General features: G+C 46.3%; 1 protein-coding gene and 1 long non-coding RNA gene across 2 annotated transcripts; one reads left to right on the forward strand and one right to left on the reverse strand.

The window, feature by feature from the left end:
- Positions 1-11,980: 11,980 nt before the first annotated feature.
- Positions 11,981-23,885, reverse strand: LOC105882438 (uncharacterized). Its single transcript, XR_012915952.1, has 3 exons — positions 23,710-23,885; positions 13,136-13,283; positions 11,981-12,635 (listed from the first exon to the last, which is right to left on the reverse strand). It is a non-coding gene; the product is annotated as an uncharacterized LOC105882438 (long non-coding RNA).
- A 1,322-nt stretch (positions 23,886-25,207) lies between these two features.
- Positions 25,208-27,277, forward strand: TMSB4X (thymosin beta 4 X-linked). The gene is made up of 3 exons (XM_012784815.3): positions 25,208-25,323; positions 26,348-26,460; positions 26,841-27,277. The coding sequence occupies exons 2-3, from the start codon at positions 26,361-26,363 to the stop codon at positions 26,873-26,875; spliced, it is 135 nt and encodes a 44-aa protein (XP_012640269.1). The 5' UTR covers positions 25,208-25,323; positions 26,348-26,360; the 3' UTR covers positions 26,876-27,277.
- The last annotated feature ends 529 nt before the right edge of the window (positions 27,278-27,806 follow it).

Consider the following 27,806-nt stretch of genomic DNA (forward strand, 5'->3'; position numbering starts at 1 on the left):
CTCAAACTCCTGACCTTGAGCGATCTGCCCATCTAGGCCTCCCAGAGTGCTAGGGTTACAGGCGTGAGCCACCGCGCCTGGCCTAGTTAGCAGTGGTTTGATGCGTGTTTGTGGAGTGAGATTCTGGAAAGTGACCTGATAAACACGTGTATTATACAAATGATGCACACATTAACCTTTCCAGAGGTCGACATGGTTTGTTTACTGATGGCAATATCTTAAAACCAAATTAATGTGTTTCTAATGATGTCCCTTTGAGCAAGGGACGCACCAGGCCGGTTGAGGGGCTATAGTTTGGGCAAAGACATGCTGAGCGGCTCTTAAACCGCAACAGGTTGGCTTCTTCTGGTCTTCCTGCTCCTCTGACTTATCAGGGCGACTTTGCATGCCTTCTCAGCCTCCAGTGACCAGAAGTTTCAACTTAGGCATGCATCTGAACACACAATCATCGGTTTCGGACCACAGAATTATGAAAGATTACAAAAGGAAGGCTCATTTAAGATTCACACGAACATGGTCCAACGGTAAGGTAAACTACTAGACGAGACGAGCGTAGTTCCCTACTCTCGTCGCCCCCATCGGACATATTTTAAGGTGAGTCCTTCCTGCCTCCATCTTCGCCAGTGAGACGCGGACGCAGCGCGGGAGGGGCCCGCCGGGATGTGCCACCAAGGGGCGCAGTCTCTTTCTCACGCGTCGGCGCCCATCACGGCCAATAGGTGGCAGCAACGGTCTGCCCGCAGGTTCAGGCTTAGGTTTTAGACCTGAGGTGCTCAGGGTGTGGAATCTGCATTGTTTTCCCTGAAACCGGGCGTCTCACCTGCCTGTGGACTCCGATCCCCCCATCCCCCTCCCCCATCGGCCAATCCTACAACAGCCACAGAGCAAATGTGTTGAAGCTAAGAGACCAGGAAAGAGGCTGGATCTATGTAAATCAGAGGATGGGGGAACCTAACCTGAAACAGTTAATCCAGCAGTTCTAGGTTTAATCAATTGACACCTTAACCTGTAAACTCAAGTGGCAGTTGGCAGTTTCTTATTGGCTCCTGATGACGTCGCCCTCGGTGAGTCTGGGAGAACTGGTTTTCTAGGCGTGGGGATCCTTTATTCTCTGAAACTCCCACCAGGAAACGCCCTGAGGCCTTTCACCTTCGGTGGAGCCAGGGCCTCCCTTTGTAACTGGATAGCGCTTTCCCCAAACTGACTCTTTATAAACAACAGAAAAACCAAGAAATAGAAATGCAAAGTAGAATAAGGAAAATCAACTATGCAAGCTGCGCAGCTGGAGTTCTGCAAGATCTCCAGGTGATGCCAGTGTGCTGCCAAGGCTGAGAACCATTGTTAGATGGGCGGTCTTTGCTACTGGGTTAATTAAATCCTCACACCCACTGTTTTAGATTCCTTATGCCTCGGGCACATTTAAAATAAAACCCACAACTTGAGAAAATGTTAGCACACAGAAATAGGAACCTGAGGAAAACTGAGCATGAGGCAAAGTGAGGTTTTTATTTTTCTCTCTGATTGCCACCATTAACTCTGCTCCCAAAGGTCAATAGTGCTAGCTGCTACTTGATCCATCTGTGAATGAAGCACTTGTGTCTTCAGTCACTTCCGGGTTGGGTTGTTTAAGAGGAAGCCATGTGGCACTTTGACTTTCATATGACCTGGCAATTTGTTTGCATCAAATCCCTTTAAACCTCTGGAGTTGACAGTTTAGGTCAAGCTGGCAGTGACCCAGGCAAGCCCCCACGAAACCAAATTTCCACAGCCAAAAAATGGCCATCCCCCATCTTAGGCATGGTGGTTACAGTTTTGAACATGCTGTTAAGTTCCGTAATTCTCTTGGACAGTTAAACTAACCATACTTCTCCAGGGCAGGCAGAGTTGGAAGAGTATAGAATGGTTGTGAGGGTGTGGTGGGAAAACCAAAACTTTGGAATATGACAAGTGCAACACTCACTTACCAGCTGTGCCACTTAGGCGGGTTTATCACTGGCTCTGAGCTTCACTTTGCCCACCTCTACTATAAAAGAATAAAACCCATTTCAGGTGTTTTTTTCTTAAATAAATGGAATACACCTGGCATGTGCTGGTAAATGTTTAACAACTGGTTCTGGGGTTGGAGGGAGAAGCCCTGATTTGTAGTGTTTGCCAATTTCCTTGGTGTAAATACTCCCACCATGGCTGACTTCAAGACACCAATGTGACACCACTGAATGTGGAATTGGGAGGAGATGGGCACCGTCTGGTACAAACCATTTTACAATACCTATGTAGGATGTAGCAGACACTCACAAAAGATGATATCTCCTACCCTTCCCCCTAATAGGAACATCTGTGTTGACATAGAGCTTCACCACTTTTAAAGCATTTTTACATGCAGTATCTTGTTACATTTTCGGGACAACTCTGTGAGATGGGCAGAGTGGGGATTATTTCTAGGTTTTACAGAGGAGAAGCCTGAGACTTAGAGAGATTAGAGCAAATCTCTCAAGGCAAGTAATCTAGAAAATCAGCATGGTAGGCAGAGTAATGGTCCCCCAAACATGTCCTCATCCTAATCCCTGGGACCTGTGAGTATGTTCAGGTATACAGCAGAGGGAATTTAGATTGCAGGTGCAATGAAGATTGCTAGTCATCTGGCCTTAAAATGGGAAGTGTCCTGGTTTATCCAGGTGGCCCAATGTGATCACAAGGGTCCTTAGAAGTGGAAGAGTCACAGGGAAACGTGACTACGCAGGAATGGTCAGAGAGATGTGGCACTATTGGCTTTGGAGATGGAGGAAGGGGCCACAAGCTGGAAAGGCAAGAAGGCAGATTCTGCCCTGGAGCCTCTAGAAACAGACATGGCCCCCAACACCTTGATGTTGGCCCAGTGAGACTTCTGACCTCCTGAACTCTAAGAGGGTAAGTTTATGTTGTTTGAGCTGCTAAATTTGTGGTCATCTGTTACGGCAGCGATAGGGAACTGGTACAATGGGACTGGCAATGATTGGCAATTAGGCACTGAGGTCATGTTGCTGCTGCAGAACAAGTTAAGCATCTCTTGGTAGTGTCTCAGGCTCCCTGTCCCCCCTCCCGCGGTGCAATCTGGGAGCTGCAGGAAAAAGCAAGACTGCCTGTCTTCCCAGTGGCTCACGGAAGTGGCTGTTCCCTCCGGAAACCAGTGTGCATCTGTTAGGGTCTTTGTCTTTTGCAGGGGCCGGAGGATTCTGGCTGCAGACTAAAGAGAGACAGGCATGATGGGTGGCTCTAAGAAGCCCCTGGCTCTGACGCTGGCTTCTTTGTCTCAGCAAAGCTCACAATGGGATTTGGGCCTTTAAGCTAGTCACTTGTTTCCTGTTCTCATATATCATACGTGTGGAATACTAGCTCTGTGCTCTGCTTACTTCCAAGACTTAAAAAAAAGGTCTGAGCAGCCTTTGAATATTGCCACATAATACGCTGAGAACAGACGTGACCACGTGCTGAGAACTAGGGCTACGTAGGAAAGTTCACATTCTCATGGGAAGTGAAAGTGAGCCACGTCACTGTTTCTGTCATGTGACAGCTGTGGGGTGTGGTTCAACTCACTGAGCCTCTGTTTCCTTGTAAGATGGCGATAGTGACAGCTCCCAGGCACTGACTGCTTTCAGTCAGGTTGTGCCTGGCCCTGTTTGAAGCCCTCACTGTCATCCTTATTTTATAGTTATACAGCCTGTCAGGGTCAGAATCAGAGCAGGCTACATGATTTGGAAGCCCAGTGCCCTTGTTAAAAAAAAAAAACTATGAAGAATTTCAAGATGGCAACAGCAGAGCATTAAAGCAAGACTAGGTCCTCCTAACCCCAGGGTCCTCCGAAGCCCAGGGCCTCTTAAACACGGCCCCATGTGACTGCACAGGTTTCACATCCTGGGCAGAACTAGTATACAGTCTTGTAGTCTGACTGCAGAGCTTTCTATCCTTTTTTTTTTTTTTTTTTTTGAGACAGAGTCTCACTCTGTTGCCCAGGCTAGAGTGCCGTGGCATCAGCCTAGCTCACAGCAACCTCAAACTTCTGGGCTCAAGCAATCCTCCTGCCTCAGCCTCCTGAGTAGCTGGGACTACAGGCATGCACCACCATGCACGGCTAATTTTTTTTAAATATATATATAGTTTTAGTTGTCCAGCTAATTTCTTTCTATTTTTAGTAGAGACGAGGTCTTGCTCTTTCTTGCTCAGGCTGGTCTCGAACTCCTGAGCTCAAACCATCTGCCCACCTCGGCCTCCCAGAGTGCTGGGATTACAGGCGTGAGCCACCACGCCCGGCCAGAGCTTTCTATCTTAACATCTGTGCTATGATGGTTGTCTCCTAAGGTGGTTGTGAGGTTGGAAGTGAGACTGAGGCATTCCTGGCAGAGGGAACAGCGCGAATGACGGTGTGGAAGGGAGGCACGTGGAGGAATACGAGGAAGGAATGATAAACCCTGCGGTTCAAGCTTCAGTTCCTTGGAGGCAGATGAAGTGTGCTGGTAGACGGCGCCGGCTGCAAACTGTGGCCCTCTCTGAAGGCCAAGCCGAGGCCCTTGCCCATTTTACGCTGCTGGTGGCGGGGAGTGCTGGAAGGCTTGGAAGCAGGGGTATGGCGTGGTCACAGTCAGGGACTGGCCCTAGGGGGCAGTGTGCAGCAGAGCAGACCAGGGCGCTTCACCCCCACAAAGGTGGCCATTACAGCAGCAGGCTGGGGCAGAGGCAGGGAAATGGGGAGAAGCAAGTGACTTCTAGGTAAGTCGAAAATGGTAAGTTTGGGCTATGATCTGGAAAATAGGGGACCAGGAGAAAAGGCAAAGCTTCTGAAGGCTGCTTGCCTCTGCGGAGTGTCATCACATACACGGACTCTGCCTTTGAGCACACAGCAAACAAACAGGTCCATTTCTTCAGGAAGCAGAAACTCTTTTGAGTGAAAGAAATGGATTTAACTTCCTAAAAAGAACAGCTGTTGCTGGCTATAAACTCAGTCATTTCTCAATTTGGGTTTCTGCCCCCAAATATTCCCTTCCAATTTTCAGAGGCATAATCAGTTCTCTGATTATGTTCCTTGCACATAATTCTATCACACAATAGTAATAACTGTGCACGCTGGAGGAAACAAACAGTGCAATTAAAACAAAACAAAACCAGAAACAGAAAAAAATAAATCTTCTAAACATCTCCCAGATTCTGCTGTCAAACTTAGTAGGAGCCAGAGGAGTGGGGCACCTCCAGCCCAGCTGTCTGGGTTCACATCCCAGCTCCACTTACCAGCAGCATGACTTTGGACAAGTTAGGTAACTGGTTCCCTTCTATAAAGTGGGGATAACCACACTAGCTCGTACCTCACTCATACGGCATTACCTTGTTCTGAAAATTAAGTGAGAAATGCTTAGACTATAGTCCCGGCATGCAAAGAGCAGGTCATAAATGTCAGTTATTATCACACTTTCCAGATTTTCTGTGAATACAATGATCCTGAATGACATTTAAGATCAGAAACATCTATATAAAATTATCGTATTATTGTCATTGTTAGGTGTTCATTCCCAGTGGGGGGGTGAAGATTCCAGCCACTGGTGGTGATGTTGGGTGAAGCCTTCTGAGTGCCCTAGCGACCTGGAAAGAGGGCTCATAGGCCTGTCCTCCTATGTGGTGACAAACAGGGGCTCTGCCAGAATAGTGCAACCTATGCCGAGGTGAGCAAGGCTGTGAGGGAGAGGGCAAGTGGCCCCCCACACCTGCGCCTGTCTTGAAGAGGATGCCTCCAGATTAATCACACTGTCCCCACTTGTCAGGACTCAGCCCCTGCGCCCCAGTGTGGTCCTCACCCACTCAACAGTGTTATTTATTCAGGGCCACCGTTGCTAGGAGCTGGAGATACAAAGAGAAATAAGACCCAGGCCCCCCATGGAGGAGACCCAGCCTGTTGGGGACAGTAGATGGGGAACAGAGAATGACAACTCTCAGGACAAACTCACAAAAAGACTTTCCAAGGTGTGGGCGTGTGATGATTGCATTCTGCCTTGGGGCTGCAAAGAAGCTCCACACAGCCGGCCACTGGTTAAGCACCAGTCTCTAAACTGGCTGAGACACAGGGACATTTCTGGGGTGACAGAGATATTCTGTATCCCAGTGGGCTGGTGTACATGGGCACACATGGCCATTAACACTCATCAAAGGTACACTGAAAATGAATGCATTTTATGTAAATTATACCTCAATCAAGTGGATTGTAAGGAGTGGGAGAGGGCAGGCACCGTGCGGGTGGTCTGGTTAGCACACTGCCCGGCATTGGGGGGGGGGGTTGCTCAGCAGTTCTGTGCTGATGGAAACTGTGAGGCCCGGGACAGCTGCCGCTTTCTACATCCCCAGAGCCCGGCTCCATCTTGTTCCTGCTTCTCAATCCTGCCTTTGCGTAGCCACAGAGAGAAGACAGGGCTGCAGCCAGCCTTCCCCGAGAGGACACACAGGGAGGGACCCAGCAAGGCCTTAAGGAGTTCAGGGACGTCTTGATTTTGCTCACTTGTCTTAGCACAGGTTTGTGAGGGCCACAGGCCCCTTCCTCATGTGGAGGCCACAGTTTCCGCTGGCTTGAGCTCTCAGCCGCCTCCTCCGCTGCTGCTCTCTTCAGAAACTCTCTCTCTTTCCTCCCCCCTCTCCCTTCCCCCTCCATTCTCTCCCCACTAGGCCAGAGGACCCAGTTGGGGCAAGGGTGACAGGAGCTCCTAGACTTGCTGAGGGCCGTGTGTGTGGTGTGTGTGTGTGTGTGTGTGTGTGTGTGTGTGTGTGTGTGTGAGTGTTTGGCTGGCTGTGAAGCAGCAGTATATCTGTGAAAGGGCCCAAGTTTTCCTTTTCATGGTAGGCTTCCCAGATAAAATACAAGATGCCCAGTTAAATTGGAATTCCAGAGAAAGAAAATAATTTCTTCCGTGTCAATATGTCTCCAATATTGCATGGGATGTATTTATACTAGAAAGCTATTTGTTATTTACCCGAAATTCTGGTCTAAATTGCAGGGCGTCCTGCGTTGGTACTGGCTGAATCTGGCAGCCGTCCCTCAGGGTGTGACAGGAATTTGGGAAAGGGGACAGGACACACCATCCCCTGAGCCCCACAGGGCCCTCCCAGAGACCCGCAAGCAAGGGCCAAGGCTGGCTATACAACTCCCCTGCCCCAGGCACAGAGATTGAAGAGCAGGCGGGTGAGGCTGTGCTTCTGTGGAAGACTTAGCCGGCAATTCCTGTGGGGAACAGGCAATCGGCAGACAATAGAAGGGATAGGGGCTAAGCCTCTGCTCTGATCCCTGGGCGAGCCCCTCTGTGAGACTCCTTCTCATGTCCCACGCTATGAGGCTGCACTGGGCACGGCTGAGAGGCTGTTTTCCCAGCCGTCCCCTTGTGGAAAGGGTCCCTCCCTCGCAGAAGCCCCCCTCGGGACCCCATTGGCACTTCACTTTTGAGGGAGGCCTAGGAGAACTCAGTGGAAAGTTACTTCCACATAAACGGTCAGACAGACGGATGATGAAACCCCAGGAAACCCCAGCCCCTCCCCTGCTGGGGCACCAGGCCAGAAGCCAACCTGCCTTTTATATATATATAAAAATATATATATATTTTTTGACACAGAGTCTCACTCTGTTGCCCAGGCTAGAGTGAGTGCCGTGGCATCAGCCTAGCTCACAGCAACCTCAATCTCCTGGGCTCAAGCAATCCTCCTGCCTCAGCCTCCCGAGTAGCTGGGACTACAGGCATGCACCACCATGCCCAGATAATTTTTTTTCTATATATTTTTAGTTGGCCAATTAATTTCTTTTATTTTAGTAGAGACAGGGTCTGGCTCTTGCTCAGGCTGGTTTCGAACTCCTGACCTTGAGCGATCCTCCAGCCTCAGCCTCCAAGAGTGCTAGGATTACAGTCGTAAGCAACTGCGCCCAGCCTTCATTTCTACATTTATAGATGGGACTCTGGCTGCTCTATCACGCACGCCCTTACAGGCCAGAATGAGCTAGCAGATGCAAGGTAATGGCAACATGAAAAAACCAAGGACCTGTACAAATATAACACTTTTAGAGTGGTCCAGTCTGGCCACAGTGTCTCTACTTCTAGAAACCCCATACATGAATATTCAGACACACACACATACATATCGCTATATGATCCCGGGAGCAGCTTCCCTACCTCACTGAAAATATGACTCAATTCACCAAAATGTAATGTTGTGCTACATTCCACAGGAAAAAACGCAAGCCACAGCTGCTCTGAGTCAGGCTGGCTCTCAGCTGGGCCCAGGTGTGCTTCAGCAGCATTCTAGAACAAGGCCTGCTGCAGTCAATTACATTTAGGATTATGAGAGCACTAGACTTGAAAATAACGTCCTCCTGCCCCTTTAAGAACACAAGTTCCCTCACTTGCAGATAAGCAGGAAGTCCCCCCACTCCGTCTGGGCGGCTTGGTGGTGTGTTTCACTTCCTTTCAAAGGTGTTTTCTTACTAAAGAAACCCCAAGCCCAGGGTCACATTCTGTTCCTTTCAAAGGCGTACTCAACCGCCTTTGTGTTGCTTTTGGGAAATGTTTCTTGAGCAGGAAAATAGAAAAATAATATCTTTTTAAATAAATAAAAGATGAAAGTAAAGCATAACACTTAAAATATTTTAAAATATAAAAGTAATACATGGTTCTAGTAAAAATGTAAATGGTAGAACATTCTCCATTCCCTTTCCCCAGAGGTAAGCTCTGTTAATAGTTCTTAAAATTCCCTTCTGGAAATTGTCTCTGTACACCTCGACTTCTTTTTTAATCACACAAAAGGAATCATACATATTCATGAGGGTTCTGTTTTTTCCACTTAAGAGTCTACTTTGGACATCCTTCCATAGCGTCATGAATAAATCTGCCTCAATCTTTCTATGGCCTGCACAGTTTTCCATTGTTTGGGTATTCTATCATGTATTTAATCTCCTAATTAATATACACTTAGGTCGACTCTAGCTTTTGCTCTCATATACAATGGTGTGGGAGAAAAGATGTAGACGCTTCTGTATGTGTATGTACGTGTATATACATATCTTTGTGTAAGTGTCCAAGTATGGCTGTAGAAAAACAGTCCTGACACTGGAACTGCTGGGTTAAACTGGAAATACTGTTTTAATTGTGAGAAGCCACTGGTACCTCTGGAAAGTCTCTAGCAATTGACACTTCCAACAAGGGCATATGAGAGCTGCTTTCACTTTTCCTTCCCAGCATTCTGGCCAACTGGAGGCATTACTCAACCTTTTCATTTTTGTTAGTCTGAAAGGAGCAGAGAAGTCCTCATTGTTTGATTTGCATTTGAAAGTCCACTATACAGGGGCATCTTCCTGCTCGGATCCTGGCTCAGTGAGGAGGGTCTCAGAGGCCAGACTTTGGAACCAGACAGAGCTGGATACAGTCCCAGCTCAGCCGCTTGCCAACTGTGAGCTCTGGAGCCTCAGTTTTTCCATCTGTGAAATGAGTATCCTAAAACCAAGTTCATGGGGGTTACTGAGAAGATGCAATAAAGCAATACAAAATGTGTGTCACTGCAAATGTTAGCGTGTTTGTCATCCAAGCAAAATATATACACACACATAGAGTCATGCATCACTTAACAGTGGGGATATGTTCTAGGCAATTTTGCCATTGTGTGAACATCACAGGGTGTACTTAAACAAACCTGGATGGCATAGCCTACTGCACACCTAGGCTACGTAGTATGTAGCCTATTGCTCCTAGGCTACAAACCTATGTAGTGTGTTACTGTACCGAACCCTGTGGGCAATTGTAACATAATGCTAAGTATTTGTATTTTTAAACATACCTAGGCAGGGCGCGGTGGCTCACATCTGTAATCCTAGCACTCTGGGAGGCTGAGGCAGGTAGATCGTTTGAACTCAGGAGTTCAAGATCAGCCTGAGCAAGAGCAAGACCCCATCTGTACTAAAATAATAGAAAGAAATTAGCTGGACAACTAAAAATACATTGAAAAAATTAGCCGGGCATGGTGGCACATGCCTGTAGTCCCAGCTACTCGGGAGGCTGAGGCAGGAGGATCGCTTGAGCCCAGGCGTTTGAGGTTGCTGTGAGCTAGGCTGACGCCACAGCACTCACTCTAGCCTGGGCAACAGAGTGAGACTCTGTCTCAGGAACAAAAACAACAACCATACCTAAACATAGAAAAGGTACAGTAAAAATATGGCATTCTAATCTATGGGACTGCCATCTTCTATGCGGTCTATCATTGACTGAAATGTTATGTGGCACATGGCTACACACACACACACACACACACACACACACACACTTTTTTCTACTAACCTGTTCAATGGCTGATTAACAGTTTCTATAGTATCTGAGATCTCACCTTCTCCTTACTTCCTGGCCTTGCTTAAGGGAGGAAAATACAAATAAAGTGCTGAAAAACACCGCTGTCGGCCGGGCGCGGTGGCTCACGCCTGTAATCCTAGCACTCTGGGAGGCCGAGGCGGGCGGATTGCTCGAGGTCAGGAGTTCGAAACCAACCTGAGCAAGAGTGAGACCCGGTCTCTACTATAAATAGAAAGAAATTAATTGGCCAACTAATATATAAAGAAAATTGAGCTGGGCATGGTGGCGCATGCCTGTAGTCCCAGCTACTCGGGAGGCTGAGGCAGGAGGATTGTTTGAGCCCAGGAGTGTGAGGTTGCTGTGAGCTAGGCTGATGCCACGGCACTCACTCTAGCCTGGGCAACAAAGCGAGACTCTGTCTCAAAAAAAAAAAAAACAAAAAAACACATAGCTGTCACCTTAAATGGTTGGTCTTACTAGCTGAGCCCCAGTTCCCTGCTCTGTAAAATGGGCCTTACGCTGCACCTACCCAGCCAGCTTGTGGGGATGTAAAGCACCCAGGGTTGTGCCTGGCCCTGGCAAACACAGTAGATGGCACTTGCTGTTGTTCATTTTAGCCAGGGATCCCCTACTCTGCACTTCCCCCAGCAGGATGTGAGGAAAGTAGAGTCCCCTCAACTAACAGATGTTTATCAAACACCTACTATGGGCCAGGCTAGTCGAAGACCTGTTGGGCCTATAAACACTGCAGTGGGGGCATGGAGGGAGGGCATCCTTGACTTTCTGCTCCACTCTTTGAGATGCAACTAGATCCTGCTCTGCCGGGCAAGCAGGTTGAGCGCCCAGCCCTTGCTGTTTTTTAATCGCTCCAGTGGAGACCAGCCCCATTCTCTAGCATTTCATAGGAAAAGACCCTCTTGGAGCAGGGGGAGTTATAATGAGTCGACTTTGTGAAAAAAAAAGTACCATTTCTTTTCAAGTTTCAGATATTTATTAATCAGTATAATGCCCAACACAATAAAGCAACATGATTGCATGCATTTCAAGGAGATGCAATAATTGCATGCATTATTTCCTGGTTAAGTGGAAAATTGTGTGCATGGCTTTTAGAAGACCTTCATTCTAAGCAGCTGTATAGTGAAACATTTCATTTAGAAGTCAGGGCCTTCTTTCCTCAGTTTTCTATAATCAACATTCACTGAGTAGAACTTGTATCAATTTTGTATTTTGCGTTGACTTGTATTTTCACTTTGTTCCAGGATCCTGGGTTCTTCTTTCTGTACCAGCTAACATCTGGATTGAGCAATGCCAGGTGCAAAACATACGGTGCCTTTCCGGTATCTCCAGCTCCAATAAACACGAAAAGGGAGACCAAGCTCAGATGTTTCTAGGCCTGAGCGAGGATCTGGCAGACAATGTTTACGGCAGAGGCCTCAGGTCCAAAAGGAGAGAAGAACAAACCTGCCTGTCAGGCCCTGGACTAGGCAGTCTTTGTCCAAAATACCATTTTCTGAATGTTTTTGTCATGTTTTTTCTTTTTTCTTTCTTTCTTTTTTTTTTTTTTTTTGAGACAGAGTCTCACTCTGTTGCCTGGGCTAGAGTGCTGTGGCATCAGCCTAGCTCACAGCAACCTCAACTCCTGGGCTCAAGCGATCCTCCTGCCTCAGCCTCCCGAGTAGATGGGACTACAGGCATGCACCACCATGCCTAGCTCATTTTTTCTATATATTTTTAGTTGGCCAATTAATTTCTTTCTATTTATAGTAGAGATGGGGTCTCGCTCTTGCTCAGGCTGGTTTCGCACTCCTGACCTTGAGTGATCCTCCCGCCTCAGCCTCTCAGAGTGCTAGGATTACAGGCATGAGCCACCGCGCCCGGCCTGTGTTTTTTCTTTTTACATGTTCTCCTTTGGAAGCAGGGTGCGCTCTGACTACTGTGGTGTTGCTGAGATGACAGCTAAGTTACTTGTCAGTGGGGTAAGTGCTGATGTCGTCTCTCTGTGTCCTTCAGTACCACACAGAATCTCACGTGGGTCTCACCTCCACTGAGGCTACGATTATTAATCACCCCATAGCTGATCCCGTGGCTCTTTGTGAAGTCAGCTGAAATAGCCACATCAATTAGGAATAGAGACACATTAAAGAATACGTCTCAAAAAATAGTAGCTTTACAATGAACAAACGTGGCAGATAGTACGTTAATCAAGTGATCGAAGGTAACATCCCCAGTGATGGCACAAACCAGCATCACGTGCCCCCTGAGGTGACACACGGAGAAGGTCGCAGCATCCCTTGTTCAGTATTCCTGCCAAAAAGGCAGAGCCCAAATTTAATCATGAGGAAACATCAGTCAGACCTATATCAAGGGAAATTCCACAAAACAATTGGCTTGCCTTCTTCAAAAATATTAGTATCATGGGATGCCAAGAGTGGTCGAGAAAGTTCTAAATTAAAGGACACTAATGGGACATGACAACTAAATGCCATGCATGATTCTCAGTTGGAACCTTAACTGGGAAAAAACTGTTATAAGAATATTATCAGGCTAATAGATAAGACTTGAATAAGGTCTGTAGATAAGATGACAGTATTGTAGCAATGTGACATTTCCTGGTACTGATAATTGTACTGTGGCTACATTGGAGCATGACCTTATTCTTAGGAAATGTACGCTTAGCATTTGAGGGTGAAAAGGTGTTTTATTCACAACTTACTCTCAGATGATTTAGAAAAAAATAGGTAAGTAGGTAGGTAGAATGATAGAAAGATAGAATAACAAAACAAATGTGACAAATTACTACCCACCGGTGAATCCAGGTGAAGGGTATATAGGAGTTCTTCACTGTATTTTTGTAGCTTTTCTGTAAGTTTAAAATTATTCTAAGTGAAAATTTTGCAGCATTCTGGTGACTCCAACCGTGGTGCATGTTACAAACTGGGTAATAAACAGGTCCTAACAATAAAGGAATCAAAACATTAAAGTTGCAGAAATGTAAATTCCAAGGCAAACAACATCCTGACACAGCACGTTTTCCCTTCTATTCTTTCGTTTCCATTTCCAAGCCCATCTTCCTCTCCTGGCGGTTTTAGCATTCGTGTACACAGAATGACAATTTATTTTGTTTTCAAATTCCTCTTAGTACAAAATTTAAATCTCTTTCATCCAACTTATTTGCATAAGGTACCCAGTAGGTGCTAAGCAATGACCCATGACCCACTCATTGCTCATTGGTTCTTGTTCTCGTTGGAAGTGAAGGCCAGAGACAGCTGTACCCTATAGTGTCCTCTCTCTGTCCTCGGCAGAGGAGTCAGGAAGACTGGGAGGAAGGAAGAGAGAGAAAAATTTTTATTAACATGCCTCCTGATGTGTGCGCACTTGGACTCTACCAGGCCAACCAAATGTCTTATGTCCCATCCGTGCCCCCTGAGCCCCTGCCCCAGTCATCCCCCCTCAGCGGGGGGCCTTCCAGCCTTCCAGCTGCTCAGACCAAAATCTTTGCTGTCAGCCTCCACTCCTCACTTTCTCTCCCCCTCCACATCCTATAGATCAGCGAATCCTATTGGCTTTACTTTTCTTTTTTAGTTCAAAATATTAATTAAGGGGGTACAAGTGTCTTTTTACATGGATACCTTGTTCATTGCTGAAGTCAGGGCTTTTGGTGGGCCTGTCACCAGAATAGTGCTCATTGTACCCAATAGGTATGTTTTTATCCCACACCCTGCCTCCCACCCTCCCCCGTTCTTGGTTTCTCATGTCCTTTTATTTATTTATTTATTTATTTTGAGACAGAGTCTCACTTTGTTGCCCAGGCTAGAGTGAGTGCAATGGCATCAGCCTAGCTCATAGCAACCTCAAACTCCTGGGCTCAAGCAATCCTGCTGCCTCAGCTTCCTGAGTAGCTGGGACTACAGGCGTGCGCCACCATGCCCGGCTGATTTTTTTCTATATATATATTAGTTGGCCAATTAATTTCTTTCTATTTATAGTAGAGATGGAGTCTCGCTCTTGCTCAGGCTGGTTTCGAACTCCTGACCTCGAGCAATCCATCCGCCTCGGTCTCCCAGAGTGCTAGGATGACAGGCGTGAGCCATCTCATGTCCTTTATGTCGCTTTGTGCCTGTGTGTCCCCATCATTTAGCTCTCACTTATTGGTGAGAACATAGGGTGCTTGGTTTTCCATTCCTGAGATACTTCACTTAGGATAACTGTCTCCAGTTCCACCCAAGTTGCTACAAACCTGTTGGCTCTACCTTCAAAATACATCCAGTATCTACCACTCATCATCACCCCGCTGTCCTGTCCTGGTCCCTCCTCCTCCTGAATTGCTGCATAGGCCTCCATAGCAGTCTCCCTGCTCCCAGTCTATTCTCAGCCCAGCAGCCACACTGATCCTTTTCACACCTACATCAGATCATGGGACTTCTCTTATTGCAAACTCCCAGTGGCTTCCTAACTCATGCAAAAACAGAAGGCCAAGCTTCTTAAAACGGCCTAGAAAGTCCTTCATGATTAGCACCACCCATCCCACACTCCTATAAGGTCATTTTACCTCTTTGGCCTTTATGGATCATTGTTGCTGTCTTCCTGCTTCATATGTGGTGGGTGTGGTCCCTGCTCAGGGCCTTGCTAGTGCCTGCGACCTCTCCCTGGAACAGCCTCCCCAGCCATCTGCATGGCAGCCTTCCTCATTCCTTCAAAGCCTTGCCCCAGGCCGGGCGCGGTGGCTCACGCCTGTAATCCTAGCACTCTGGGAAGATCGCTTGAGTGGGCAGATCGCTGGAGGTCAGGAGTTCGAAACCAGCCTGAGCAAGAGCAAGACCCCATCTCTACTAAAAATAAAAAGAAATTAATTGGCCAACTAAAATATAGAAAAAATTAGCGGGGCATGGTGATGCATGCCTGTAGTCCCAGCTACTCGGGAGGCTGAGGCAGGAGGATTGCTTGAGCCCAGGGGTTTGAGGTTGCTGTGAGGTAGGCTGACGCCACGGCACTCTAGCCTGGGCAACAGAGTGAGACTCTGTCTCAAAAAAAAAAAAAAAAAAAAATCAAAGCCTTACCCCAGATGGAAGCTTTGTCAGTGAAGCCTCCCTGGACCACCCCTCCCACATATAGACCCCTATTGGTTCTCCTTGCCCCACTCTATTTTCCCATGTTCATCTTCTAGCGTACTATGCATGTTACTCATCTTTACGAACCTGTATTATCGCTCTCCCTGCCCCACCAGAATATAAACTCATTGAGAGAAGTTCTGTTTACAGAGAAATCCTTGGCTCCTAGAATGCTGCCTGCCACAAAGTAGTAGCTCAATAAATATTTGTTGAACAAAAGGAGATTATTTTAAAAATTAAGCATAGGAGATCAATGTGGCTGCATTTTTTTTTTAACAAATTCTATACAAAATAAGTAGGTCCAGCAGGGATCCTTTAACAAAATTTTCAACATTGCATCTTTCAACAAAGGTATTTATTCTGGGTTTTGAAGTCTGTATTCAAGTCTCCATTTAGCTTTGTCATTCCTGAGCCTCAGTTTCCTTCTAGCAAAATTAAACATAATAGGATTTGACTTGAAGGATTTTAATGGAGGATTAAATTAGATAATACACCCAGCACTGGTTTAATAAATGAGGATACAAGTTTTTTCCCACTTTTTCATTTTATAAATCTGCCCATAATTAAGCTAAACTTCACAAATTAAGGACACTTTCCCCCAGGACTGCCCTCACTTCAGACACCACTCTCAAGTGCAAGGGTGCCCAGGGCCACTCTCCTTTCTGCCCAACTAAAAATTTGAGGGTTCCCATGACACCCTCCTGCTCAACAATTTGCTAGAATGACCCCCAGAACTCCAGAAAGTGCCATGATCATACTTACAGTGTTTTATTTTATTTTTATTTATTTTTTTAGAGACAGGGTCTCGCTCTGTCACCCAGGTTAGAGTGTAGTGGTGCAATCATAACTTATTGTAACCTCTAACTCCTGGGCTCAAGTGATCCTTCTGCCTCAGCCTCCCAAATAGCTGGGGCTACAGGCATGCGCCACCACACCTGGCTAACTTTTTTATTTTTTGTAGAGATGGGGTCTCATTATGTTGCCCAGGCTGGTCTTGAACTCCTGGCCTCAAGTGACCCTCTCACCTCGGCCTCCCAAAGTGCTGGGATTACAGGCGTGCACCACCATGCCTGGCCATACTTACAGTTTTGTTACAGCAAAAGGATACAAAGCAGAATCTGCCACAAGAAGAAATGCACAGGGCCAAGTCTGGAAGGGTTCCAAGTGCAAGGCTTCTGTTTTTCTTAGGGAAGTATTATTTTCCCAGCATCAAAGTGTGACCATACTCAAAAAGTACTGTCCACCAAGGAAGCTCATTTGTGCTTCAGTGTCCAGAGTTGTTATTGAGGCCTCATTACGCAGGCATGATTGATAGAATCACTGGCCATGTGGTTCAATCTCTAGCTCCCCTTCCCTTTCCAGAGGTTGGGCTGATATCACACAGCCCCAGCTCTCTAATCACATAGTTGTCTTTCTGGCATGGCCAGCCCGCCATATCCTGAGTCATGTCATTAGCACAAACTGTCCAACATGAGCCAACTCATTATCATAAACAATCAAGCATGGTCCATGGGGCCCACCATGTATAACAAAGATGCTGCAATCACTTAAGAAATTCCAAGAGCTGAGAGGCTACCTCCCAGGAGCCAGGGACAAAAGCCAGCCACATTCTCTATTACTCAAAACCAAAGACAGTATCCTAGCTGTAAAAGTTAGACATTTATGCAAACATAGCTATAGAGTACCAAACAGAAAATTCAAACATTAAAATACCTCCTCCTGGCTCAAACTAAAATTGTTTCCTTGTCTGTATAGAGATAGAAAAATAGATGGAAAAATGTAAGTGCAAATGTATGCTCATTCTTTGTGCCAAGGACCATAAGTAGTAAAAAAACAAAAAATGTCAGGGAAGCCATTTTCATGAATGAGTAAATTTGGGTCTTTGGAAGCCAAGCGTGTAATTTCACACCTGAGAAACGGATGCTTGTATGACAAAAACCAACTAACAACATACACCACCATCACTACCACTGCCACTACTGAAAGAAAACCAGGTGTACCATTGTTTGCTTAGCACCAGGAACAATTCTAGTGTCCATAAACCATCCTACATTGAGGTAAAATATTGCCCTGAGATGACTGAGTTTCATAAACAATCGAATTGGCTCCTTCTCATCCTAGATATACACTCTTCCTCCTGATGGATTCTGTGAGCTCTAGCATCTTAAATCATGCCTAAAGGACTATGGGTCCACAGTTGAAAGCAAGGAGCTTTGGTTTGTGGTCTTGGCTCAGCTAACCAGCTGAATACCCTTGGGCAGGTCGCTTAACCTCTCTGTGCTGAGTTTCATCCTCTGCAAAATACAGATACCAATACTGGCCTCTTTATCTCCATAAAGGTATTTTAAGGATAAAGTGACACAGAAGTATGAGAAAATGTTTTGACAAAGTTCACAAACACTAGATAAGTCTGAGTTGGGTTACGTAAGTAATTACTAAGCGCCAAAATGTAAGGTGACACCCATAAGCTGGTCTTTTATTTCTTTTTCCCCCAACTGTTGTCCAATTTGCTGGTTCCTCTGAGCTGGTGCATAAACCCTTTTAGGTAAACTGCTGGTATCAACTGTGAAATTTAGGCCATGCAGGGAACAGGCAGAGGTAAATGGTAAATTAAATTTCAAATGCAGAGTTATTCAGTGATTTATCAGGTTCATTGATAGCCAAGCCATCTCTTCCATTTTTCTCTCAGAAACTCTCTTGGTGACTTTCTCTAGCTTAAGAGACTATTCCCTTAGTCTGGGGTCCGCAGACACACAATAGATCTATGGAGAGAATCCAGGGAACTTAGAAAGAAAAAAAAAATCACATCTTGATTTTCATTAAATTCTAACTAAACATTAGCATTTCCTTCAAGTATGTATGTAGTCAAGGAACCTCTGTAATCTGAGCAGGTCCTGTGCTTGTACCAACAATAGAAATCACAATAGTTTTGTATCTGTTAACGTTGTGTAGATATCAAATGCTGATCACTATTTTGAATTTATGGTAGATGGGAGACTGACTACTAGATTGTGTTATTTAATACATAAAGAAGCACTTATGTTACCACATCACAATTTTTAAAAAACTTTGGTAACTGTATGTAAACATAACTGTTTTCATTTGTGATGCCAGGATTTTTACTTTATATACTTACATAATTCTGAGAAAGAGTCTAAAGCCTTCATCAAACTGCCAAAAAGAGAGTTAAGTACCCTTGAATCTCACTCCATTCCTGACTCCCCTCACCCCACTCCTCATAATTAGATACTGGGTGTGAGGACATGGGGCTATAGTTTTGTTTTTTTTTTTCCTTTTCTTTCTTTCCTTTTTTTTTTTTTGAGGTGAAATTCACATAACATTAAATGAACCATTTTAAAGTGTACAATTCAGTGTCATTTAGTACATTTACAATGTTGTACAGTCACTACGTCTATCTAGTTCTAAAATATTTTCCTTACCTCCAAAGTAAACCCTGTGCCCATTAATCAGTCACTCCCCATTCCTCACTTCCCCCAGCTCTCAGAAACCACTAATCTACTTTCTGTCTTTATTCTGTCTTTACCTATTCTGGATGTTTCATATAAATAGAATCACACAATATATGGTCTTTTGTAACTGGCTTCTTTCACTTAGCATAATGCTTTCCAGGTTCTTCCATGTCATAGCATGTGTCAGTACTTCATTCCTTCCTGTGGCTGAATAGTTTTCCATTTTATGGATGGACCACCTTTCATTTATTCATTCAGCCATCAATGGATATTTTGATTGTTTCTACTTTTTGGCTATTGTGAATAATGCTGCTATGAGCAAATGTACAAATATCTGTTTGAATATTTGCTTTCAATTCTTTTGGGTATATATCTAGGGGTGGAATTGCTGGGTCATATGATAATGCAATGTTTAACTTTTTGAAGACTATGATTAACTCTAAAATCTTTAGTTGAATCTATTAGCTGAAGTGAGATTTGGGAATTGTAGTGTCTATGGATCTCAGCTGTGCACATCATCTTTACCAACTGAGATAATAAATTGTTATAAATTGCACAGTGTAAAACTGCAATTCAAGTGTTCTTTTCCTGGTGCATTCATTTGCCCTGTGTTTGGCCATTGTGTGAGAGGATGACATCTTCCTCTTCTTGCTTTGGTGGAAATTGTGTCTGTTCTGTTTACCTTAGGTGCAAAGTAAATACAAGGGTGAAATACTATGGGATGGAATTGTTCCCCCGGCAAGGCGCCTGTGAGTGCAGACATCAGAGAGAACTGGACATGCTGCTGAAGGCTTGCTCCTTCATTGGCCACGGTACAAACCATTCGATTCCAATGCATAAGTAAGCTGAGAGCTGCAGGCCTTCCTCAGACAGAAAAAAATAACCCGGCAGAAAGGAAGAGAAGAGAACTGGTGTGTGCACCTCACACAGGCCCTATAAAAAGGTGGCGACAGCCCCAGGCCACCAGCTCCAAGGGCAACTAGGCTCAGATGGAAGCTTTGCAGGGGGCGAAGGGACTGAGCTATCCTGTGCCCACACTCAGACTGATGCATCAGCACACGGAAGGGGTTAAAGGTCAAGAGCCTGAGAAACTTCCAAGAGGGCTGAAAATCTCAGCTGCAAAGTCAGGGCAAGACAGTCAAGGAACCCCAAAAAGGAACCACTGGACATCCTGTAGGGAAGTTTCTTTCTCACAGAGGTCAAAGATGTCTTGGGGTTGTCTGCTGTGCACAAGCATGGCCCAGCCCTGGGTCAACAAGGGTGGCCTCCACTGGGGAGAAAATTGAGGGAAGGATGAGGAATTCCTCCAACGCTGGCATTGGTGCCACTGGTGGTACTGGAGCCAGAGGTCTGAGAACCTTGGTCTGGTATCCACACCTCCTCCCAGTTGGGCCGGGGATGGGTGAGGAACCAAACCCTGTAGCCTAGAAGCTGTGCCAGTCAAGTCAATCTACATTTAGACTCTAGTGTGATTAAGAAGCCCATTTGTTTTTGTGCTTTAAAATGTCTTTTCCTCTAGTTTCCTAATACAAAGCCCTTTTGAAAATTGCCACCACTTTCTTAACTGAACCAAGAAGAACAGGAAGTTTCCACATCTGGGAAGTATTGTGGGTGTGATCTGGGTAGGCATTATAGGCAGAAGAGGGAACACATGAGTAGATGGGCCCATTCCTGGGTCCAGGAAAAGACGGTGGCACAAGAGGGACACAGGGAATGAGAGTCTGAGAGGGGTAGAACTGGCTTCATAACTTGGGAGACACAGCGCAAAATGAAAATGTGGGGCCCTTGTTCAACACTATTAAGAATTTCAAAATGGTGGCAGCAGAACATTAAGCCAAGCACCAGGCCCTTCCGAGTGGGGGGCCAGAGGCAGCTGCACAGGCTGTGCACCTGTAAAGTTGGCCCTGGAGAGGTCAAATGGTCAGGGCCAGCCAAGGAGGTTGACCTTGGCCTACCTGGGCTTTCTCCTCAAATTTGAGCCCGTTGTCTATTCCCTGCACTTCATTTTCCTTACCACAAAGCCATTAACCACCTTCTGCTGATGGTCTGGGAACTACATTTTATAAAAAAAGCTTTGATACCCATAGAAGAAGCCCATTAAAATATATGCACACATATGATTGATTGCTAATGCTATCTCTGCTTCACAGTGGAATAAAAGGTTTATCATTTTTAACACAAAATGCCATTGGGAATATGAAATGCCTCCCTTTCAATGTTATTTAACCCTACTGTAATTTTTTTTTAACCACTGTAATATGCATGACTACTGGGAAAAATATTAAACTGGTGAAAAGCTGAGGAAAACTACCAATGCTCAGGTTACAGAACTCCCTCTATTGCAAGTGCCCTGGCTACGTAGGAGGAGGCAAAAGGGGCAGACTGAATTTCTGGAGTGAAACAATTTGAAAACTGGGGCAGGCAAATTTTTCATGTATATGATATGTTATTACAATATCTATGTTTAAAAGTTTTGATGATGGAAACGCTAGATGGTTTATTGAGATGGAATATCAATCAACTTTACCCTCATGTGGCCTACAGAACAAAGTCTAAAGGCCTTAGCATTCTACAAAAGCGGAGTGTTTCAATGAGGTGGCTTCTGAGCCAGCCAGTCTGAGTTTGAACCCTGCCTCTGAATTTCACTGTGTGTTCTTGGGGGAGTTATTTAATTGCTCTACAACTCCTGCATTTGCAAAATAAGGAAATTGATGGTGTCTCTGTCACAGGCTTGTGTGAGGATTATGCAGAGACATAATCCTCACACAGGGAGGAACACGTAAATGGTAAGCACTCAAAACATATTTGCTGGTATTATCGCTGTTATTACAGCCATGATTGTTGTTATTATTATTGTTCTGCAACCTGGGCCCTGCCTGTCTCCCAACATGATTTCCTGTTGCTTTCCCTCATTCTATGCAAGCACTCACCAAACTAAGCTACTCCTTGCTCCTGCGTCACTCAGCCTTTGTATTGTTCCCCTGGCTGTGCGGAGGCCGAGTAACCACTTGGAGGGGATGTTGTAGAGGCGAATTCAAGCCGCAGCAGGGAACCGGGGTTGAAGGAGATCCCTTTTTCTGTTTCTTGCCTCTAAGTTTCCATCAGATCCACAAGCGAACAGGACAATTAGTAGCCTGGCATTCCCCTTGTGCTTTCCCTCCTCTTTGCTTTCCTGTTATCTTCTACTCACTCTTCTCACTCTCACAGGGGAGACTTCTGTTCCCTCCACGTGTGGCTGCCATGGGGGGGAGTCCTGCAGAAAGACGCCTTCCAGCTAAACGTAAGGCAGAGATGGGCCCCAGTGGAAGCACTTGGACAATAGCCCTGGGAGTTTGACTTCCAGCAAGTCGCTTACATTCTCCGAGCCTCAGTTTCTTTAGCAGTGAAATGGGGATATTAGTACCCACTAATGTAGGTGGGAATTAATAAAGTGAGACTTGAATCAGATATCATACTAAAGGGCTCAACTGAAGGTAGGAGACAGAGCTAGTCCACTAAATATGCTTTCCCTCCCTGCTCCTTTCCTCTCTTTGTCATTAAGGGAGTACCCAGGCGGTGTCTTTCAGAGGATTTGGATTCTGATCAGTGGAAGGAGGGCTGTGCTGCCAGGGAGCTCAGGACGAAGCGGTGGAGATCGCAGGAGCCACAGGGGAACATGGGCTGCAGGCGGCTGGGGCAGAGGGTAGGAGGCCCTGAAACCCAGGCAGAGGGGCGTGGGCTGGGGAAAGCAAAGAGTTGGGAGTCTCGCTGCTGTCCCTGTTCTGTCCCTCCTCTACCTCTCCTCTTTTTCTGGTAAGTTCTCTGCACAAAATTAAACAGGTTAAAAATAATAGAATTAATTTTTATGAACTCAGACTTCAATGGCTGTTTCCCCACAGCTAGAAATAGCCACAATTCTATGCCAGGCCCACCCTGGAAAGCAAAATAAAACACGGTATCTGCTGACATCTTTTCCTGATTCTACTGGGCACAGGGCTTGGAAGGGGACAATGCTTCAATGCAGGCTATACTGGTACTATTTTATGGGGCACTATTTTAAGAGAGATATATAAATTTCTCTTTATAGGAGAAATAATATCAAGACATCTAAAATTTTTAATTAATTCCAAACACTAAAATACTTATTGTTATTTTTTCCCCAACTTTCCATCCTAAATAACACTAACAATCCAAAGAGCTTACTAACTGTCACGTACTATCCCAAGCATTTTATCCTCTCAACAACCCTGTAAGGTAAGTACTGCAATGAGCCCATTTTACAGATGAGAAAACTGGGGCACAGAAAGATTAATTCACATGAACAGAGTCACACAACTTTTAAAACCATTCCTGTTGTTTGCATTTCCTTGTAGCTGCCTCACTCTTCCCTTTCCATCCTCTCTAGGTCTCCTGACCAGTGGGCAGGCAAGCCCAGTTATGGGAGGGTCTTTTCCTTTTGGCAAGTTGCCTCCCTCTATTTCCCTTCCCCGCTGTCTGTCCACCTACCCTCTCCCTGTCAATATCTCAGCACAGTGGAAGGCTGCTTGCTACCAGACTGGAAAACTTCCCCAGATGTTTACGAATATTCACTCCTCCGTCTCCTTTGGAGACATTGCTCCTGTAAGGCCTAAGCTTCTCTAAGGAAAAAGCCCTTGGGAGAAGCAGCAATGAGACGGCAGTGGCATTCCTTTGTCATCAGGAGACACTGGAAGGAAAGAAAGGGTTCTTCACAGCAGCCAGGTGAGGGGCAATGGGATCCCAGAACCTATAGAAATGGTGTCAATAGGACTGCAGCTGCCAGCTGAATGGGCGAAAACTCACCGTGCAAGGTCTTTCCTGTGTTTCGACAATGAAGTGGGCTCCCAGGAGGGTCAACATAGGAAGGGGGGTGGGGGGATGTGTTACCAGAGAGGTGACATCCGATGCATGCTCCAACAAGTCCAGTGCCCCTTTCAGAGGGCAGGAAGTCAGCCACCCAGCACAGCATTAACTGGGGCCCAGACGATCACCTGCCTCTGCCCACCCCCACTGCCCACCCCCACCGCTTCCTCCTCAGTAAAAAGGAAGTCAAGCAGATGAAGAAACGGGGAAGTCCAAGCTGAGCGTGCCTGGCCGGGCGGTGGCATATATGGGTCTATGGAACAGTTGACTTGAATTCCCAGTGAGACAAAAGCCTCTCTGCCAAGAAAATGATTAGCAAGGGGTTTCTGCAAACATTTCTTCAGGAAGCAGAAAAGAAGGAGTATTTTGCACACTGCTTTGCGTCTCTTAGAAATAATCAAAACTAGGCCTCCTTCTAACCGGTGGGTCTCTTGTTTTCCTCACGCCTCCTCGTGCAGGCGCGCGGCATGGTATTTGTAACTAATTTTCAAAAGCAAGTGGGTCACTGGTACTCACAGAGCCAGGTGCCATTTTGCAAACAGCTCCTCTCTACCTGAATCTCCTTGTGTTTCCAGATGCACTTCAGAGACGCCCTAGTGCTGAAAACGCTCCCTTCAAAACATGGAGTTTGATTTTTGAATTTAATCTTAGGATATTAGAGATAATGGGACTGTAGTCTTTAGAATTCTGCAAAGGCCTCCTTAGCAATCACTTTCATAATTTATGAAAATAAGGAACAGGAAGGTAAAGAACTTCCTCATTGTCAGCCAGTAAATCAATAGCAGAGCTTGAACTTGACTTATTTGGCTAAGAAGGAGGCACTGTACTCTTATGTACTCCAGATAAATTACCCTACACCCAGCGCGGTTATTTGACTTGAGTGCTCACAAAAATTACAGCAATGAAAAAACAGGGATGTTACAGTGCTGAAAGCGTTTTTAAAAATCCGGTAAGGGAGCTTTTCCTTCCACGCAAGTCAAGGTGAACGCCGCGAGGAAGACAAAGAGGGCCGGGTGGGGCAGATGCCCTCCACTGGTGGAAAGCTGAGTCACAGGAATCGCGCCCTGCAGTGGGAGAGGCCCTCCGGGGAGGGACGCCGCGCCCTAGCGCGGGATGTCTGCAGCAGACAAAGCCAGTTTCGCAGTGAAGGAATGCCTGCTCCCCTAGGTGCGCGCACACCCTCAGTTATCAGGCCCTGGTCCCCGAGAGCAGATTTGCGCTGCTGTTGCAAAAATTCGCTATAATAAAACAAACAACAGAGGAAAATGGGTTATGGAGGGCGGGCTTTCGCTCATTTTCTTTTTCGCTATCGCCGCGGTTAGGGCGCACGGCTGCGCCCTGCGGGGGTGGGGCGGGGGCGCCTCAAACGCGGGACCGGCCGGCGGACGCCGATGCCGCGGCACGGCGCGAAGGAGTTAAGCGGCCCTGCGGATGACGTCACCTCATTTACATAGCGGCGCCCATATAGCGGCGCTCGCCGCGCCCCGCCCGGCACTCGGCGGTGGTCCCTGCGCAGATCGGTTTCTTCTTTCTCGCGACTCGCGCCTCGCTCCGGTGAGCCCCAGGGCCCCTGCCTCCTGCCCCACGCCCTCGGGTCCCTTGCCCGCTGCGCGCCTGCTCCTCGGCATCCCAAAAGCCGAGCCCGAGCCGCCCGGGGAAAGCTGCCTTGGGGAACTGGGGATGCTAAACCCTCCAGCTGCTGGATCATGGGGTCGGGGATTCGGTGATTTTTTTTAAAAACCCAGGAAATCAAACCCCCCAAATCTGGCGTTTTGCCGTGCAGCTTCGAGGGGACATTTTTCTTGCTTAGTTTTTCCCCTGCAGAGGCATTGCACATTGCCTCTGAGGCTGCGATCGATCAGGAACAGAGAGATCCTTTGTTCTAGAGAACATCCAGCCGAGCCCGGAGCTGCCGCGGCTCTCCGTCCCCAGCCTCCGGGGGCCTGCAGGGCCGGCTCTGCCCAGGCTGAGGTCCCGGGCTACGGTGCGACATTTTTGAAGTGCTGCTTGCAGGGGGATGTGTGCAGAGGCTGCGGATTGCCCGCCAATGCGGATCAGGGCTGCGTGGCGGGTGTGGGGAGCAGCCCTGTGGCCGCGGGCTGCATTGTTGGGCGAGGGCGAGGAAGCGGGTGGGGCGGTGGTCCGTAGCTCCCGGCAGCTGCCGCCTTTGTGCGAGCAGGGGGAAAGCGGGACAGGGCCGCATTTTGGGGGCGAGACCACATGTACAAAATGGACACGCTTTTTGCGACCTTGCCTCCATTTTAAGGATTTGTACCCGATTTTTCCCACTTCAATTTGGAAGCGGTTTTGCAATTCTCCACTCGTTCTAGCCAGATTTTAATATTTAAACGCTGCAATTAGCAATCCGCAGTGGTCGCTTTTCTCATTCTGAAAGACTCGGCCTTGAGAGGGAAAGGGATCTTCCCTCTTTGGTCTCCTGCGTTTTGAAATATGGGGTTGGGGGGGTCTTTTTTTTTTTCTCTTTGTAGAAGGAGGAAGATGTTGAGCCCTGAATGGGAACGGAAGGGGGGGGGCGGGTGGCGCGTTCTCACTCTCCGCTTGGTTTTGTACCTTGCAGCTTCTCCGCAACCATGTCTGACAAGCCCGATATGGCTGAGATCGAGAAATTCGACAAGTCGAAATTGAAGAAGACAGAAACGCAAGAGAAAAATCCACTGCCTTCCAAAGAAAGTAAGCTTCGACCCCCCCATCTTTAGAAAAGGCAGGGAGGGTGGCTGGGACGGGCCGTGGGGAGGATTGCGGGTGGGGGTGCGGGGGAGGAGCCGACAGTTGGTGATGAATGTGGCTTGGAAAGGTTAATTAAAAATTGTTTTGCAGCCAGCAAACACAGGGCTTTGGTAATTTAGTAATGGTATATTTAATATGTAATCTTAAGATACATTTATCTACTTCTGTTCAATGTATTTTATTTAATTGTGGAGTGCGTAGATGCACTTGGAATATGTTTATGATATGAAAAGATGTTTTAAAAGCAAGTCCTTTAACCTCATACTGGGCTGCACTGAATCTTAGCCCCACCATCTTTTTTTCTTTTCTCTTTCCGGTCACAGCGATTGAACAGGAGAAGCAAGCAGGCGAGTCGTAATGAGGCGAGCGCCGCCAATATGCACTGTACATTCCACAAGCATTGCCTTCTTATTTTACTTCTTTTAGCTGTTTAACTTTGTAAGATGCAAAGAGGTTGGATCAAGTTTAAATGACTGTGCTGCCCCTTTCTCATCAAGAGAACTACTGACAACGAAGGCCGAGCCTGCCTCTCCCATCTGCCTGTCTGGCTGGCAGGGAAGGAAAAGAACTTGCATGTTGGTGAAGGAAGAAGCGGGGTGGGACGACAGTGAAATCTTAGAATAAAACCAAGCTGGCCCAAGGTTTCCTGCAGGCTGTAAAATGCAGTTTAATCAGAGTGCCATTTTTTTTTTGTTCAAATGATTTTAATTATTGGAATGCACAATTTTTTTAATATGCAAATAAAAAGTTTTAAAACGTGGCTGGTGTCTGGAAGGAGTGGTTTATTCGCTGAGCAACCCTTTGCAAAGAGGTCTGCCTCTTGGTCCACTGGGGAGCAATAAGTGGTAGATATCTGGTGATTTGGTAAATCCCCTAAGGGCATCGAAGTGGGTTTCACCCGGGTATGTGAAATACCTTGTCCACACTAGGTAATTGGGAGATCATTTTCCTAGGCCGAATTTTCATAGTGTGAGTTATATGAGAACTTTAATAAAAATATATTTGCAGTTCTTAATTAACTTCTATGGGTTTTGATAAGCCAACACCGAATTTATCGCACATGCTCGAGAAAAGGTGATAATTTACAGTTGAGTATCTTATTTCAGGCAGCACATTGAACTTGGTTATTTGACCAATGACTAGCATTGACAATAGAATTTAAGCAGTCTTTTCAGGTAAAAGTAGAAACTACATTTTAAATAGCAGCTTTAAAAAGAAATTTAGGACATCCTCAATTGTCTGGTGGCTGATCTCTCATTAGAATTCAATATTTAAAATTAATAAAATGA

This window comes from Microcebus murinus, chromosome X, assembly GCF_040939455.1.
Source record: "Microcebus murinus isolate Inina chromosome X, M.murinus_Inina_mat1.0, whole genome shotgun sequence".
In the NCBI taxonomy this organism is placed as follows: domain Eukaryota; kingdom Metazoa; phylum Chordata; class Mammalia; order Primates; family Cheirogaleidae; genus Microcebus; species Microcebus murinus.